Source organism: Jaculus jaculus, chromosome 11 (assembly GCF_020740685.1).
Source record: "Jaculus jaculus isolate mJacJac1 chromosome 11, mJacJac1.mat.Y.cur, whole genome shotgun sequence".
In the NCBI taxonomy this organism is placed as follows: Eukaryota; Metazoa; Chordata; class Mammalia; order Rodentia; family Dipodidae; genus Jaculus; species Jaculus jaculus.
In genome coordinates this window covers 38,282,747-38,301,665 of record NC_059112.1, presented here as the reverse complement: position 1 = coordinate 38,301,665, position 18,919 = coordinate 38,282,747, and the positions used below count along the sequence as shown (strand labels likewise).

General features: G+C 39.7%; 1 protein-coding gene across 3 annotated transcripts in view; it reads left to right on the top strand.

The window, feature by feature from the left end:
• Positions 1 to 18,919, top strand: part of Rbpj (recombination signal binding protein for immunoglobulin kappa J region) — a 117,749-nt gene that overhangs the window by 82,793 nt on the left and 16,037 nt on the right. For all 3 annotated transcript variants that reach the window (XM_004656098.2, XM_045161528.1, XM_045161529.1), the window contains 2 exons: positions 10,490 to 10,585; positions 18,654 to 18,819. In XM_004656098.2, coding sequence (XP_004656155.2) covers positions 10,497 to 10,585; positions 18,654 to 18,819 — 255 coding nt within the window. In that variant the 5' untranslated portion in view covers positions 10,490 to 10,496. The remainder of the gene's footprint in view (positions 1 to 10,489; positions 10,586 to 18,653; positions 18,820 to 18,919) is intronic.

Below are 18,919 nucleotides of genomic sequence, written 5' to 3'. Positions count from 1 at the left end.
CCCTCCCCCCTCCTTACCTACTTCCTCCTTCCTTCCTTCCTTCCTTCCTTCCTTCCTTCCTTCCTTCCTTCCTTCCTTCCTTCTTTCTTTCTTTCTTTCTTTCTTTCTTTCATCCTTACCATTTTTAAACTTTAGTATTTTTTTTTAATTGACAGCTTCCATAATTATAGACAATAAAACCTTGTAATTCCTTCCAAGGAGACAGTTTCTAAGACTTACTTAGGACTATGAATTGGCCTCTTTTCCAATAAAAATCCCCTATTTAACAGGGCATCTGCAAAAGTCCTCATAAATGCCTGGACCAGAGTGAGACCCTACCTCGAAAAAACCAAAAAAAAAAAAAAAATTATTAAAAGTCCTCATAAAAGATTTGCTCCATTATTACATTAAGCTCAGACTATATTGTGCTTTGGTTTTACCTCATGAACATATGGTAGGATTGAAGGATCAAACTCTTCCATGTAACTCCCCAAGAATATAAGAATAAGGGCTGGAGAGGTGCCTTGGTAGTTAAGGAAGGCACTTGCCTATAAAGCTAAAGGACCCAGGTTCGATTCCCCAGGACCCATGTAAGCCAGATGCACAAGGTGGCGCATGCATCTGGCACTTATTTGCAGGGCTGAAGGTCCTGGCATGCCCCTTCTCCTTCCGTCCCTCCCTGCCTCCCTCCCTCCCTCAAAAACAAAGGATATAAGAATAAAACTGTGCAGCTCTAGAAACAATAGAAACACGCAAGCCATATGAAGCAATGAGATATGATCTATAATGAAAAGAGTCAGTCACAACCAACCTCCAAATGAAAATAAAAGTTTTATCTATCCTTTTATTTATCTATATAGTCAAAGGGCTAAGATTTAGAACTTAGAACATAGTAGAAGTGCTTTAGGTAATTTGGCCCATATGGCCATTGTGATATTACATCCTGCTGAAACATAGTAATACACATGTATGATCAAATTGCTATCTGTGTCCTGTTAGTACAACTTTAAAGCAGCTAGTCGATTTTATTTGATCAACCAGTTGCTGTTTGTAATCTCTGAGCAAAGGAGTGATTCAATAGTTTAATAAAGACATTAATTCAATAATAAGAGATATCCATGTCACATATGTAGACATGAAATAGTTATATAGGTGAAAAAAAAATGCTGTTGTGAGATTAACTTTGGAATCGATGGAGAGATTAGTGAATTCCAGAATGAAACAGAGAAACCCAAAGGAAAAAAGGCATGTGTTAGTGAGCTGTGATCTGGCCAAGTACCCTTGAAGATGTATAGTTAGTATCACTGAACAGGGAGTATGTCACTAAAACAGTATGAAGAAATGAAATAATGGCTATTTTTGTTAACATCCTAGAAACTGCAGATCCTCAAAACCTCAGTGAATCTGAAGTACAAACTCTACTGAAGCACATCATAGTTGATAAAAGCAGTGGTAAAGAAGAGAGGCAGATTAAATAAAAACAACAAAAGTCAACATCACTTTAGGTTTTGTTTGAAACTGGTACAGATCAAAGTAGAACAGGAGCACTTGGGAGGCTGAACTAGAATCACTATGAGTTGAGTTTGGGTGAACCTGGGCTAGGTTAAGACCCTGCTTGAAACAACAACAACAAAAGGCAGGGCTGGAGAGATGGCTTAGCATGGTTAAAGCACTTGCCTGTGAAGCCTAAGGACCCAGATTTAATTCCCTAGTACCACGTCAACTAGATGCACAAGGTTGGCACATGCATCTAGAGTTTATTTGCAATGGATGGAGGCCCTGGTGTGCCCATTATCTGTTTGCCTCTCTTTCATGCTCGCTTGCTCACTCTCTCAAGTAAATAAGTAAAATATTTCAAAACAAACAAAAAATGCTAATAGAGCCAGTGAGTCTAGCAAAGCAGCAGGATACATGATCCACATAACATATATTTGCATGGAACAGTAATGAGTAATGGAAAATTGAAATTTAAGAAATTGTGCCATTTATAATAATATCAAGCAGTATCTGATTATTAGAGGAAAATCTGAAAAACAAATTGCCAAAACTGTACTTAAAACTACCAAGAAGAGAAAATATGATTCCTAAGAAATGTTCTCCCCAAGAAGACTTGGCACTGTTGAGATGTCTTCTTTCCAGATTCCTCCATGGACTCACCACAGAACACCAGAGGTTATTTTCTAACTGTTGGCAAGTTGTTTTAAAAATTCATATGAAAGTACAGCCAGCCTAGAATAGCAAAAACAAGTTTGAACAATAAGAGCTTATGTGACCCGACCTCAAAGCCATAGTAATCAGAGTATTGATACATGACAGCTCTGTGGGTCATCATAACTGAATAGTGGCCAAAATCAACTTTTTGGATACATAGTCAGGTGTTTTCCAGTCAGTGTGAAGAGACAATTCAGTTAGATACATGGCAGTCTTAAGCAGTTGATCGTGGGACAGTCAGTCATCCATACAATTCTACATGCTTGCCATGTATAAAAATTAAACATAGAACTAAACAACACTATTTTAAAATTTATTTTTAGAGAGAGAGTTGTTACACCAGGGCCTCAGCTACTGCAATCAAACTCTTGTACCACCTACTGGGTATGTGCCACCTTGTGCTTGCCTTGCTTTCGTGTGTCTGGTTTATGTGGGATCTGGAGAGTTGAACATACATTCCTTAGGCTTCTGAGGCAAGTGCTTTAACCTGCTAAGCCATCTCTCCAGCCCTAAACAACACTTTAAATCTCACAGCATGGAGAAGACAAAAATTTGTTATCTTGAATAAAACAAAGATTTCTTAAACATAACATAAACAAAAGCACAATCTGAGCAAGGAAGATGATGTTTTACTTCATGAAAATAGATAATTTGAGAAAACCTCCCAAAGTCAATCACGAATGTAATGACTCATCTTCAAAAGAGGAAGCTAATTTGAACAGGTAATTCTACAAGCAGTATGACTAATAACCACTAATGAAATGCAAATTTCTGACTGCCATCGCATTATATCATAGACTGAATAGCTTATTAACCACCCATTTATTTCTCATAGTTGTGGCAGCAGTAACATTCAAAGGCAAGGCACTGATTTAATGTGTGGTAAGATTTGCTTCTTGGTTGATAAGGTTGAAAGATGACCATCTTCTGCCTGTTCAGACCCACAATCCTAGCTATTCAAGAGACTAGACAGCATGATTCAAGATCTGCTTGAACTAGAGTGAGTACAAGAGCAGTTTATAGGGAGACATTTGCAAAATAAAATGGAAAAAAGGCCTTGTATATATCCCAGTGGCAGAGTGTTTTCCTAGCATGTACAAGACCCTGAATTCAAGCTCTCATATGGAGGGCATCATTAATCCCACTCGTGAGAACTATTCCCTTACATCTAGTTGTCTCCTAAGTGCATTTTCCTTCTAGTTACCAAGGCTTTACAGATTAGGTTTGAACATAGGAGTTTTGCACAGATCCATTTAGTACCCTGTAGCCCTCAGCTATAACTGTGTACCATTTAAGAAATACACACTTTTTTAGATGTCTGAAGTTGAAGAGATTGATAATATGTGGAGCAACTAGCATTTTCATACACTGGTAGTGGATATATAAAATTCAACACTAATTTTGGAACTAAATTTGATAATAAATTTAATATTTTCTTTTCAAAGTCAGTCATTATATTCCTACATTATTTAGTCAAGAAAAAATGAAGATGTATAAATACAAAGTTTAAAATACAACATGTTACCTTTGGTTGTAAATGATGGTCATAATTTAGTTATCTAGCAATAAGTAGGTAGGTCAACAAAGTATAGTGTGGTCTACAGTAGATTTCCACTCAGCAACTTAAAAAATAATGAATTCCTATGTGGCGCAACATAAATGAGTGTCAGAATAATTATGTTCATTTTTTAAGCAGTCAGAAAGAGTATTATACTGTATGCTTCCATTATCTTTAAAATGCAACTAATTAGTAATGACAGAAAATAGATGAGTGGCTTTCTGGAATGGAGAGAGGCAGGAGAAAGAAGCTCAAAGAAGCAGAACAACAGATTTTTAGAATTGTAACCATCCTGATTGTGACCGTGGTGTATATACATATAAATGTATTTTATTACATATTAAATTTCAATGAAACTTATTTTAATAGCTTTTATACTTTAATATATACTATGAAATGTCTGCTAGGAGAGAACACATGTAAACTTTGTTTCTCTTGAAAGAAGATAAATAGGAAATTTGCATTTTTTTTCCTGGCAAACCTAGATTTAGCAAAAGCAGTATAATAGAAGTGGAAAACCAATTCCTTATGCTGTGGCAAAATTAGTTTTATTAAGCACAAATTTGAAAATTGAGATATTTTCCTTTTTAATACTGTAGCAAATTAAGTTCCATTTGATTGTTTTAAATAATTTTAAAAAATTGGGGGCCCTGAGGAGATGGCTTAGCAGTTAAGTAAGGTGCTTGCCTGCAAAGCCAAAGGACGTTGGTTCAATTCCCCAGGACCCACGTAAGCCAGATGCACAAGTGGCACATGCATCTGGAGTTTGTTTGCAGTGGCTGGAGTCTGGCGTGCCCATTTCCCCCCCCCCCCTTTGCCTCACTCTCAAATTAAAAATTTGTAAGAGAGAGAATGAGAATGAGAATGAATAAGGGTACTCCAGGGCCTTTAGCTTCTGTGGATAAACTCCAGATGCATGCAGCTCCTTGTGCATCTGGCTTATTTGGGTCCTAGGGAATCGAACCTTGGTCCTTTAGTTATGCCAGCAAGTGCCTTAACTAGTAAGCGATCTTTCCAGTCTGGTTTCATCTATCTTTTTGTTTTTGTTTTTTCGAGGTAGGGTCTCACTCTAGCCCACTCAGACCTGGAATTCACTTTGTAGTCTCAGAGTGGCCTTGAAATCATGGCGATCCTCCTACCTCTGCCTCCCAAGTGCTGGAATTAAAGGTGTGCGCCACCACACCCAACATCCATCTAGTTTTTTTTTTTTTTAAATACCTTATTTATTTGAAAGAGAGAAATCAGAAATGGGGCAGGGGTGGGGGGAGAATGGGAATACCAGGTCCTCCAGTCAGTGCAAACAAACTCCTGACACAATGGGCCATCTTGTGCATCTGGCTTTACGTGGGTATTGGGGAATCAAACTTAGATTTGTACGTTTTGGACTAACTTTTTACACCACCCCCCCCCCCCCCCCCGGGTTAGAGTCTCACTCTAGCCCAGGCTGACCTGGAATTCACTCTGTATTCTCAGGGTGGCCTTGAACTCATAGATGTTCACCTAGCTATGCCTCCAGAGTGCTGGGATTAAAGATGTGTGCCACCACGCCTGGGAACCTATTTAATTTTTTAAAGTCGTATTTCCTTTTTTTTTTTTCTCTTTTAAAGAGATATTCTGTTAGGAAAAAAAAAATTACCTTTTCAAGGTAGGGTCTCACTCTAGCCCTGGCTGACCTGGAACTTACTCTGTGAGCCTTGAACTTACAGCAATCCTCCCTTCTATGCCAGCTTCCCAAGTGCTTTGCCAGAAAATGTCAACATCTTTTAATTGACAGTCTCCCCCCCCCCCCGCCCCGCCACACACACACACACACTGGGTATGATGGCGCACATCTTTAACCTCAGCACTTGGGAGGTAAGAGGTAAGAGGATCACTGAGTTTACAGCAAGCCTGAGACTACATAGGTCAACCTGGACTACAGTGAGATCCTACCTTGAAAGACCAAAAAATAATAATAGTAATAACAATAAAATTAAAAAAATAATTTGTGTGTGTGTGTGTCTGCATGCATGTGCAGAGAAAGAAAGTTATGTTTGTACAGATGGGTATGTCCCAGGAGCATGTGTTCGGTTGTCAGAGGTGTCCTTTTATCGCTCATCTGCATGCTGCTTGAGACATACCCTCTTTCCTCAACCAGGAGCTAGTCTGTGTCAGTGAGCCTCAATGATTGGCTCGTTTCACCTCCTCCCTACTGGGTTATACATGTGTGACCACTCCCACTTTATATGTGGATTCTGAGATGTTGAACTTAGCAGTCGGATCCTAGAGACCCTTATGCTTAAGCAACAAGCCCTGTTAACCACCAAGCCATCTTCCCAACTCCCTTGACCAAAAAATGCCCTCTTGTAGTTGTCTTCTCATTGCTGGCACAAAACACCCAACTTGAAGCAGCTGGAGAGAAGGAGGGATGTATCTTGACTTACAGTCTAGAGGGCAAGCTTCATGATGGCAGAAGAACGGGATGAGCAGAGGCTGGAAATCACCTCTTCACAGCGGGTAGAAAACAGGAACAAGAGAGTGAACCCCTGGTTATAACATCCTTAAGCCTGACCTCAGCAACACACCTCTTCCATCAAGGGTCCACCTGGGAACCAAGCATTCAGAACATATGGTTTTATTTTCAGTGGTTAAAGGCCTGTCTATTGTGTAGCTCTGCAGTTGCAGCAGGCTTGTAACACATGCCTTAAAAAAAAAAAAAAGAATACCCTGGTGTACTGCTAATCTGGAAGACACTTGAATTGTGAACAATCAGTGAAAACATACAGTTTTAGTAACCTTCCCCTGTCACCATCCTGACTGGTGGCTATCAACTCATGCTTTTGCCAGAATTTGTTTTTTAGTGGGGGATTTCTTTGATAAGGTTTACCACTTCTTTAAAGACATTTGCTGTATGTTGGAACTGTTTTAGGTTGTTCTCTTGCTCAGGATATCTTTTGTCTATTATTTAGAGTAATGGTATTCACAAAGTCCATCTCCTGAAGGGTCTCATGGAGACCACCCTCTGTGGTTTTTATTTGTTTGTTTGTTTTTCGAGGTAGGGTTTCACTCTAGCTCAGGCTCACCTGGAATTCACTATGTAGTTTCAAGGTGGCCTTGAACTCATGGTGATCCTCCTACCTCTGCCTCCCAAGTGCTGGGATTAAAGGCATGCGCCGCCACGCCTGGCCCCTCTGTTCTTATTTATACACATATGTACATTTCTTTCTCCTTTTTCCCTCCTTTTCTTTCTTTTCTTTTCTTTTCTTTTCTTTTCTTTTCTTTTCTTTTCTTTTCTTTTCCTTTCTTTCTTTCTTTCTTCCTTTCTCTCTCTCTCTCTCTCTCTCTCTCTCTCTTCTTTTTTCTTTCTTTCCATTCATCATGTAGTCTCAAGGTGGCCTCCCTAAGTACTGGGATTATAGGTGTGTGCCACCACACTTGTCTTGTTTCAGTTCTTTTTATTTTTTCTCTAAATTTTATTTTATTTATTAGAAAAAGAGGCAGAGAGATACGGAGAGGAAGGGTTATGCAATGCACATGAACTCCAGATGCATGTGTCACCTTGTGCAACTGGCTTACATGGGTCCTGGGGAATTGGACCTGGGAAATTAGGCTTCACAAGCAAGCTCCTGAACCACCAAGCCATCTCTCCAGCCCTTGTTTCAGTTCTTTTAATGTGATAAATAATGTTTGTAGAAAATATTTGTGTTTGCTTTAGGATCTTCCTCTTTGTAGTCTGTTTGGAAAGATAACAGTAAATATGAGATCTGATGAATTTATAATCAAAGAACTGTTAAATGCTATAACAGAAACTATAAATGCTAGTAAAATTTAGCTTAGGAAATATGCTTATGGCTTAGGACTTTTTAAAGATGTAACATCTTCTGTATAAGGTTTGCCAAGTAATTGAGTTTCTCTTTTTTTCTGTCTTATTGTTTTATTTTTATTTTTTTAATGTCTACTTGTTTGAGAGAGAGAGAGAGAGAGAGAAAGGCAGATAGACAATGAGTACACCAAAGCCTCCAGCCACTGCAAACAAACTCCAGTCACATGCGCCACTTTGTGCATCCAGCTTATATGGGTACTGGGGAAATGAACTTGGGTCAATTGGCTGTGCAAACAAGCACCTTAACTGCTAAGCTATCTCTCCAGCCCTTGTTTTTTTTTTTTTTAATCAATTAATTTTGAGATAGGCCTCAATGTAGCCCAGGCTGACCTGGAATTCACTATGTAGTCTCAGGATGGCTTTGAACTCAAAGCAATCCTCCTACCTTTGCATCGTGAATGTAAAGATTAAAGGTGTGTGCCTCCATGCCCAGCTCCCTTGTTCCTCCGCCCCCCTTTCTCTTTTTTTTGAGGTAGGGTCTCATTCTCGCTCAGACTGACCTGGAATTCACTATGTAGTCTCAGGGTAGCCTTGAACTCATGGTGATAATCCTACCTCTGCCTTCCAAGTGCTGGGGTTAAAGGCATGCACCATCACACCTGGCTCTCTTGTTTTATCTGTCTCGTTCTCTTAACTCTTGCCAGTCATCTGACCTAGAAAAGCTCAAATCCTTTATGTTGCAGTCTGGTTCACATTGCTAGTAGAAATCACCCAACCAAGAGCAGTTTCTGGGAAAAAGAGATTGATTTTGGTCTATAGGCTTGAGGGGAGGCTCCACGATGGCAGGAGAAAACAATGGCATGAGCAGAGGGTGCACATCACCCCCTGGCCAACATAAGGTGGACCATAGCAACAGGAGAATGTGCCAAACACTGGCTTGGGAAAACTGGCTATAATACCCACAACCCCGCCCCCAGCAATACACTCCCTCCAGGAGGCATTAAAATACTAAATATCCATCAGCTGGGAACCTAGCATTCAGAACACCTAAGTTTATGGGGGACACCTGAATCAAACCACCACACCTTACTTCTGTTGGCTTGTCTAGCACAAGCAAGTTTGAAATGTGCTTTCCTGGTTCCTACAGTGTTAGTGGCTCTTGGTACCCTTGGAATGTTAGTAAAAGGTGGCACCATTATTTTTGTAGTCAGCATTGGCTGGCTCTTTAATACTGCTGTTCATTCATTTCATTTGTCCAGTGTCACTTTGTTTTTTATTGCCTACTGGTGTCTCCAAACCTAAGATAGATGATTTCCCTAGATTATTTAGGGTATTGTACAAATTTAGAATTTCCCACATGTAATAACTTACCACACTTAACAACTTACTGATATGGGAACTTGGGTGTCTTTGAGAGCAAGGGTGCCCTTTTCTGCCTTTGGTTGGGCTTTTAACTCATGAGTTAGGGTACCAGACATAGTCACATAAAGCTACTGTGTCAGTGGCCTCCAGTTTCTTGTCTTGTGAATTCAAAGAATGAAATCCACAGACCACAGATGGTGAGCTTTAGAAAGATTTTATTATAGAGCTTAATAGGAGGACAAAAGGCAGAGTTCTTATAAAGCAGGAGGGATCTCCAGAAATGGGATACCACTAAAGGGTACTGCTTTGGAGTTAATAGTCTTTACTGGATGGATGAGCTAGTTGGCCCCATTCCTGTCCCAGGAATCCAGGCCGCTTGCAGTTTGGGGCACATCCCCATTTCTGGAATTTAGGGAACAAGGAACTCCTTGAGGGAGAAAATAGATAAGGACAACCCCACACTTCTGGCATTTCTGGCCTCCAGCAAGTTGGCAGTGGTTTCCTTTTAGGGCCACATTGCCTGAAAATACCAGCCAGTTTCTCCATCATTACAACTGTCATATACATGTCTTCTTTTACTTTATGTTTGTCTTTATTCCCAGCACAAATAGAATAACATTTAAATTTAGCCAAAATATTTAATTATCTTTGAAACATCTTGGCCTTAATTTTGTGATGTATAAAACGTCTCAAGAATCAGGATTCTACTAATTCAGAATTGTTAAAATTTGGTCTTGTAGAGCTTATTTGGCAAGATAATTGTGTGAATAAATTTGCGTTGAAGTTTCTATAAAACAATTGCTCAGGCTGGAGGGATAGCTTAGCAGTTAAGGCATTTGCCTGCAAGGCCAGGACCCACGTTAGCCAGATGCACAGGGTCACAACACATGTGGAGTTCATTTGCAGTGTCTGGAGGCTCTGGCACACCTATTCTTTCTCTCCCTCTCCCCTCTTCCCTTTTCCTCTTTCTCTGTCAAATAAATAAAAATAAAACATTTTTTTAAAAAGCAAAAAACATTTTCTCAATAAATAGATAATAGTTTGTACTTATTGTATCTTTTTAAAAATTTAATCCAGTTGTTTACTAATTTAATTATTTTTTATTGAATTTTATATATTTAGCAACATTGTTTGAATAATTTTATGTTTATAAATAATAAGCCTTTCTTAATCCTTACATAAGATTTTTTTGGAATCATGTAGTAGCAAATTTGGTGACTTACTGTTTTTTACTGCTTTTGTATGCGGTAACATATAATAGCTAGTGATGGGAAAGGGGAGAAACAAGATTAAGTTATAGTTTAAAGTTACACCAGCAGTGTAAATGTTAAATTTAGTCATGTAGAAGTTTTAATTGTAAGTTTCTTCTTTTCAAGACCAAAGTATAAAGTGGTATTTAATGTTCATGGAATAGTGTTCATTAAATTTAATTCATGCATTTTCTTGCTTTATTGTATTTGCTTTTAGGATTGTTTGCTTAAAAGTCTTCATTAGGGTATCTCTTTATAGAACATAGTGAGAGAAAAACAAGTTCATCAAAAATTCTCGGCAGTAGTAACATTCATCCTTGATCCTAGGGAAGCCATGCGAAATTATCTAAAGGAACGAGGGGATCAGACCGTGCTCATTCTTCACGCCAAAGTTGCACAGAAGTCATACGGAAATGAAAAAAGGTGAGATTATGGGGCTTTCTCCTATAGATAGTTAACTTGCAGTTACATCATTTGCATATTGATATTCATGTCTGTGGCTTGTTTATAGTTAAAGGGAAGAAGAGAGGCCTGTCTGACAAGGGGAGAGCAATGTCATGAGGCCAGCTCAGTCCAGAAGGGGAATCTAGTAGAGATCAGCCAGCTACATCCCTGATTGCACAATTTTTCTTTTTGGCTGTTTTCCACGTATTTCAGTGGCACATTAGCTCAACTACCAAAAGTTTTCCTTTTGGTGGAAAATGTAGTTTTCTAAACAAATGTAATACCCACACTACCATGTTTTAAAGAAAATGAGAGTGGTCCTCTATTTGACTGAAGGAAATGGAAGTGGCCTTTACTTAACTGAGGCAGTTGGATGTAAGTTCAAAGCCTATTTGGTCTAGAGAGTGAGTTCAGGGCCAGCATGGGCAGCTTACTGAGATCCTGCCTTAAAATAAAAAAAATGAAGTTGAGTTGGGGGTACAGCTTAGCTGAGGAGTCTGCCTTCATAGTGTATACCAGGCTCTGAGCTCCATCACCAGGTTTGATCAGTTAGTGGTAGATAGATACATAGGTCTTATCATCTGTGTATTTCACAGTCCCCTGTCCCTAAAACTGTCTTGAGTTCAGTTTAAGTTGAGCTTTGGAGCCATTGTGAGGTGGTCTCAGCTCCCTCACTTTGAACATTTAAACACTTGAACATTTTAAAAATGTACAAATTCACATTAATTGATTTACTACTGATACTGCTGTAAAAATTAATCTTATGTGGGTTAGCTAGAGCAGGGTTTGGGATGCAGAAAGGAAAGCTTAAAAAGAATAAATATAAGCCAGGTGTGGTGGTGCACGCCTTTAATCCCAGCACTCAGGAGGCAGAGGTAGGAGGATTTCAAGGAGTTCGAGGCCACCCTGAGACTACATAGGGAACTCCAGGTCAGCCTGAGCTAGAGTGAGATCCTACCTTGAAAAATAAAAAATAAATCTTGTAAGCATAACTCCACTGAAGGTCACTGGCATCAGTTAGATACAATCACACTAGATCACACTGAATTATGGACAGATGGGTTTATCCTATGGCTCCAAGTGTGTACTTGTTATTCTTCAGACCTCAGACTTGCTTTTCATACTCTGAGTTTTGACCAGACATTATGCTAAATTTATATATATAATATATGTGTGTGTGTGTGTGTACACACATGCATATATGTATACGCATACATACATACATACATACATACATACATACATATTAATGAACTCTAAATGCATGTGCCTCCTTGTACATCTGACTTAAGTGGTCCTGGAGAATCGAACCTGGATCCTTTGACTTTGCAGGCAAATGCCTTAACCGCTAAGTCATTTCTCCAGCCCAGTTTATTTTTGATCATATGTTAAAAGTATCTGATGCTGTGAAAAAGGATCTTAAAAAAATTTCTGTGCCATTTAGTATGATGGGTAACCGAGACCCAGGGAGGTAACAAAGAAGAAGAATGTTCCCAATGCTGATGAAATTCTATCTTGTTACTCACTGCTGGTAAACTGTCCTGGCTTGGTAGTTCACAACTATTATTGTTATTTGTAGTAATCCTTGTTTTCAACTTCTTTCTGTTATTTGAGTATAGCTCAGTCAGTCCATAACCCCACTCAGAAGCTCAAATTCTCAAAACATCTAAGCTTTTGGCCTACCAAAAAAGTAAAGAAAAAAAAATGAAGCACTATAGTAAATGTTACCTATTCTCTTACTTGTTAAAATTTACAAATTAAATGTATTATTTTACAGTAAAAGAAGAAACCCGTTAGTCTTTTTTTTTGTTTTTTAAGAAAATTGTGGGCTGTAGAGATGGCTTCGCAGTTACAGTGCTTGCCTGTGAAGCCAAAGGACCTCAGTTCCATTCCCCAAGACCCATGTAAGCCAGATGCAACAGGTGGCGCATGTGTCTGGAATTATGTTTGCAGTGGCTGGAAGCCTTGGTGTGTCCATTCTCTCTCTCCTTCCCTCCTCCCTCCCTCTCTCCCTCCCTCTTTCCCTCCCTCTTTCCTGCTTTCCCTCTTTCAAATAAATAATATAAAATAAAAGTTGTTAGTAAGGGACTAATGTCCTCTTGGCTGGCAATCTCTGCTGGGGACTCCATGAGGATTTAGACCTTTTTGGTCTTCCCTGGCTGTGAGTGCATCCTGATCTTGCTCATCAAGGTTCAAGCCCTTTTGAGCAGCTGTGAAGTCAAAAGGCATGAGATGGCCTGAGGCATGGCCCTAGACTGATTGAGCTTGTGTCTTTATTATCAAACATAAGTTCATGGTATAATTTTAAAAATATTTGACGAAGGCATTTCATTCAAAAATTAAATTCTTTTTTTTAAAAAGGATCCTTTATTTATTGATTTGAGAGAGAGAGAGAGAGAGAGACAGAAGTAGGCAGAGGGGGAGAGAGAAAGAGAGAGAATGGGCATGCCAGGGCCTCCAGCCACTGCAAATAAACTCCAAATGTGTGCGCCCTCTTGTACATCTGACTTACATGGGTCCTGGGGTGTCGAACCTGGGTCCTGTGGCTTTGCAGGCAGTTGCTTTAACTGCTAAGTTATCTCTCCAGCCCCCTAAATTATTCTTCATATTAACATTTGTGCCTACAAACTAGACTTTGCCAGTGATACCACTGCCCCAGTTACATTGTGATTAGTTTTACTTCTTCACTACAGTCTGCACAGGTAAAATGATCATTTCCTCTAGAGGGACTGAGAATGAATGTGCCCTGTGACATGAGCATTCAGCATTGTCTCTAGCTAAGTAAGCAGTAGTCATAGAGATGCTGTTGGGACAATCACCTGCAGTAAAGCCATGCATACATTTGATTGTGATTCTGAAGCCACATTGAGAATTGTGTTAATTGGAGTAACTGATGTGCAGGAAGTTCCCACATACGTCTTTGTGAACTGAATACTTCTCAAAGGCTGTAATTCTGCAAGGGTAGTCCAGGCAGATAATGCATATTAAGAGTTTGGATTTTGTCTAGCCAAACTCATTCCATATTTCAGGCTGGACAAAGCTTTCTTTGAATATGCAAGGCATTTTCCATTATCTTTTTCTCAGGATTTGGGGAAGAAACCCTTGAATCATTCCTGGAAAATGACTGAACAACAACAAAAAAGAATACAATTTTTAAACTGTGTGCATATCGCCATCTAGTGGTAAAGAGTTGCTCACTGTAGAAACAGCTAGGAAAGATGGGGGAAAGGGCAAAATTGTTTCAGGGTTCATTGTACAGTAGCTATTAATCTTTGTAAACTTTTAAACAAGTGTTTAGAGACTATTGTAAAATTTTTTAAAATATTAATTTCACACATTTATGAAATGTATTTTAACTTTTCTGTGGCTTTGTAGCCTTTATCTCCCTATCAGTTCAATCTCCTTTATTTGTGTTCCCTTTTTGTACGTATGCTTATTTTTCATTTGATCATTGTATTGCTACTCAAGTCTATGGAAATGAATATAAGATTGACTATTTTTAAAGTTTAACAACATTAGAGGTGATTTCATCTACATGGAAAAACTAAATTTGACTGGATTTCCTGTTTTTTATATTTGTTTTGTTCTGTATCACAGCTTTTTTTTTTTTTTTTTAATTAGTTGCAGGGTTGATTTAAAAATATATGGCTAGGGGCAGGAGAGATGGCTTAGTGGTTAAGGTACTTGCCTGCAAAGCCAAAGGACCCAGGTTTGACTCCCCAGGACCCACCTAATGTACAGGTATACAAGGGAGTGCATGCATCTGGAGTTCGTTTGCAGTGGCTAGAGGCCCTGGCATACCCATTCTCTTTCCCTGTCTCCCTCCCCCCCTCAAATAAATAAAAAAATAAAAATTTTTTAAAAATACAACACATTGCTAGTTCGTAGGCTGCTGAAAAGCCTCATTTTTGTTTTTATTTATTATTATTTATTTATTTATTTATTTATTTATTTTGTATTTTTGAGGTAGGGTTTCACTCTAGTCCAGGCTGACCTGGAATTCACCATGTAGTCTCAGGGTGGCCTCGAACTCACAGTAATCCTCCTACCTCTCCTCCCGAGTGCTGGGATTAAAGGCATGTGCCACCATGCCCGGCTTTTCATTTCTTTTTTATTTGGGAGGGGGAGGGGGAGTGTGTGTGTGTGCGTGCGTGCGTGCGTGCGTGCGTGCGTGTGCAACCTCAAGCCTTCACCTTGTTTTGAGGCAGGGTCACTCTGTCTCTCTTACCTCTGTAGGCACTCTGGGATTTCACACACTTGCACTGTGTGTTCAGCTTTACTTGGAAACTTGAACTCAGTATATCAGGATTGCATAGCAAGCATGTTGTTATCCATTCATTCCCCTCCCCTATTTCTCTTAGGCTTCTTTTTTTTGGGGGGGGGGGGAGCGAGGGGGGAGGTTTCAAGGTAGGGTCTCACTCTAGTCCATACTGACTTGGAATTTACTCTGTATTCTCAGGGTAGGCTCGAATTCAAGGCAATCCTCCTACCTCTGCCTCTCAAGTGCTGGGATTAAAGGTGTGTGCCACTACACCCCATTCTCCGTCTCTCCTATATTTATTTCATGCTTGGTAAGTCCTTTCAGGTTAGAACCTTGATAAGTTTTGTGTAAAGTACTTTTCATCTATTTGCCTAATTGTGTGCCTTTAGCTTCATGTATTTTTGTCTGGGCATTCTTGATAAAAACCAACAGTACTCATTCTTTTAATTATTTTAGATTACCTTATATTCATTAGTGTAAATAAAAGTACATTTTTCAGGCATCGCCTTGACATTTGAGTACTGTATTTGCTATACTAAAGCAGAGGTAGGGCTGGAGAGATGGCTTAGTGGTTAAGCGCTTGCCTGTGAAGCCTAAGGACCCCGGTTCGAGGCTCCATTCCCCAGGACCCACATTAGCCAGATGCACAAGGGGGCGCATGTGTCTGGAGTTCGTTTGCAGTGTGGCTGGAGGCCCTGGAGTGCCCATTCTGTCTGTTTTTCTCTATCTGCTTCTTTCTCTGTCTGCTGCTGTCAAATAAAAATAAATATAAAAAAATTAAAAAAATAAAGCAGTGGAATTCAAGTTCTATACTAGGTATGTCAATTTGTTGAGTCAGTATCAGTGTTCAATAAAGTACTAATAGACAAGTCTCCAAAGTTAACATCTTTTCATCCTCCTGAGAGTGCATTAGCCTAGTATTTGACTTTGTGCCATGACTTGAGTGACTCCCAGCATTAGAAGCCAGCAGAAATCCCTGGTGTAGACATTAACTGAACCAATTCCAAAGCTAACCCAGCCAATACAGGCATCCCTCCAAACGTGAAGTGACCTGGACCTGGGCCCACTACCACGCCTGTGACCTTTATATGCACGGTCTTGTTGTGCATGTGCAGACACAAAGACTCTTCTTTTCTCTTGGTTTAAATAAATAAAGGAAGACTGCAAAGGCTCTCCTGCTCTGTTTCATTGCTCAGGCGTCCTTGGTCCCCTTACTCTTTTTTCCCCCTGGCTTCTCTTGTTCATTCTTTCCTCATCTGCACAGTGCTCTAGTCTTTGTTTCTTCACTGTTTTCTTTCCTTTCCCTTCTCCTTTCCTTCCTCCTTTTTTGCTTTGTCTTTCGAGTCAAGGACTCACTGTTGCCCACACTGACCTGGAATTCACTGTATAGTCTTAGGGTGGTCTTGGCCACGCCCAGCCAGAATATTTCTACTTGCTCTCCTTCTCTTGAAATGCTCTGTTACTAGTTACAGAGTTAGCTCTATAAGGACACTTTCTCTGGCCACTATAGACAGTTCACATTTTTGGCACTTCATCCTGACTATTTTTTTCTCTCTGTACTCATTACTGACTAATAGGTTTTAAAATTATATTTGATTAAAAAATACTATACTATTTATTTTTAAAGAAAGTGAGGCCGAGAGAGAGAGAGAGAGAGAGAGAGAGAGAGAGAGAGAGAGAGAGAGGGAGAAAGAAAGGAGAGAATGGATACGCTAGGGCTTCTAGCTACTGCACATGAACTCCAGATACATACACCACCTTCTGTATCTGGCTTATGTGGTTACTGGGAAATTGAACCTGCATCCATAGGGTTTGCAGGCATGCATCTTAACCACTAAGCAACCTCTCCAACCCTGTTTTTTGTTTTTTTGTTTTTTGTTTTTTGTTTTTTTTCCAAGGTAGGGTCTCACTCTAGCCCAGGCTGACCTGGAATTCACTATGGAGTCTCAGAGTGGCCTCGAACTCATGGTAATTCTCCTACCTCTGCCTCCCGAGTGCTGGGATTAAAGGCAGGCGCCACCACACCCGGCTTCCAGCCCTGTTTTTTATACTATATTGCAATAACTAGAGGTATAACAATTTGGAGTACTAATAAATATTAAGCTCAGCTCACTTCTCATAAGTTACTTATAAAGTCATCTGGGTAGGATTGAGAAGGAGCTGCCCCATTATATTTTGAGTCAATTCATTACTTACTGATTGGGAAGCAAACAGTCGTTAATTCGGTGCCTCTAAGAAGGCCTGAGACTGCAGTAGATGATTCTGTGGAAGATGTGACCAGGACTAGAACCTCCCTCCCGTAATGGAGCAGCCTGTGAGTTGGTTTATGTTCACATGCTTGGCCACTCTCTGTTCAATTAGGGCTTGGTATACTGTACTTAAGCTCCTATTCTGCTCATTAGGAACAACAGAATTAAGAAATTTCTTACAGTCATAACTATACAAAAAGTAGGAATTACTATGGGAGCTTTTGTTTCAAGAAAGAGGAAAAGGGACTTATTTCTTAGGGTAATGAAAAATATTCCTATTTGTTTATTTAGCAGATCCATTCATTTACATTATTGGCCTAGATACTGTAAGCATATGAGTTTCTAGACCCCTTGGACATGAGATTCTCTGCCCCCCCCCCCCCCCCACCGCCACTGAGGTAGGGTCTCACTCTAGCCTAGGCTCACTTGGAATTCACTGGGTAGTCTCAGGGTGGCCTTGAACTCTCGGCAATCCTACTACCTCTGCCTTTCAAGTGCTGGGATTAAAGGTGTGTGTCACCACGGCTGGCTGGCTGGCGTAAACCTTTTAATGTATGTACATGCTAGAAGGTGTCATTGAGTAAAAGTGAATTACACCTTGTGTAAGGACTGGATTTGTAGTCTCAACTGGGTTTTACATTGTTAGATGATTATAAGGAAGTCATCGTAGACAGGGAAACCTCATGAAAATGATTTTTGGTGCCTAACAAAACAATATGTTAATAGTCATGGGCTAAAAGAATACAGTACATTGTTCTTTTAGCATAAAATATTTCTCAGTGATTTACAGTGGACCAGGTGCCGAAGGGCTAAGATGTACAAAACACATACCCCATGCAGATCTCTGTGTCCAGTGACCCATTTTCCCTTCACTCTTTACTTACTTACTCCAGTTTAGGTTTTTGAAAGCTTCTGCTGAAGGCATTACTTTAATGCTGTTTCCCTAGTTGAACTACCAAATGAAGTTAAATGTAATATCCATAACAAACATAGCATTGATGATTGATTTTATTATTTGAGTAGAACTTAACTCATAGTCACAGATTCTGTGAAGGTGTAATTTTTTGAATATCGGAACTCAAGTAGAGTGGTTTGGGACTTCAAGGTATATGAAAATTTAGAGAGTTCTCAGCTCTCAGAAGTACCTTGTCTGACTGATCAATTTTATTGGAACAGACTGTTATGTGGACTTGATTTTTCAATTAACGTAAGTCTTTACCAAAACTTTGTAGGTGTTAACAGTACATTTCAGTACAATTTAAAATACATGTATGTGTGTATTAGACGGGAGCAAGTGGGTATGCCATGGCCTTTATCCACTGCAAATGAACTCCAGGTGCTATCACCACTTTGTGCATCTGGCTTTACTTTGGTACTGGGGAATTGAACTTGGGTCCTTTACAGGCAAGCATCTTAACCACTGAGCCATCTCCCCAGCCGAATTTCAGCATGATTTTGTATTTACATGTTCAAGGGAAAAAAATAATGCTGTCTTGAAATTAATTGCTTTGTGCTTTTTTCTCCTGCCATTATTCAGGTTTTTTTGCCCTCCTCCTTGTGTATATCTTATGGGCAGTGGTTGGAAGAAAAAAAAAGAACAAATGGAACGAGACGGCTGTTCTGAACAAGAGTCTCAACCGTGTGCATTTATTGGAATAGGAAATAGTGACCAAGAAATGCAGCAGCTGAACTTGGAAGGGAAGGTAATCCAGGTTACAGTCAGTTTCCCATAAAGCGGGCACCATGCTTCCCATGTGGAGTTCCTGCATTTGTTTAAAAAAAAATGGCCGTCAGCAACAATTG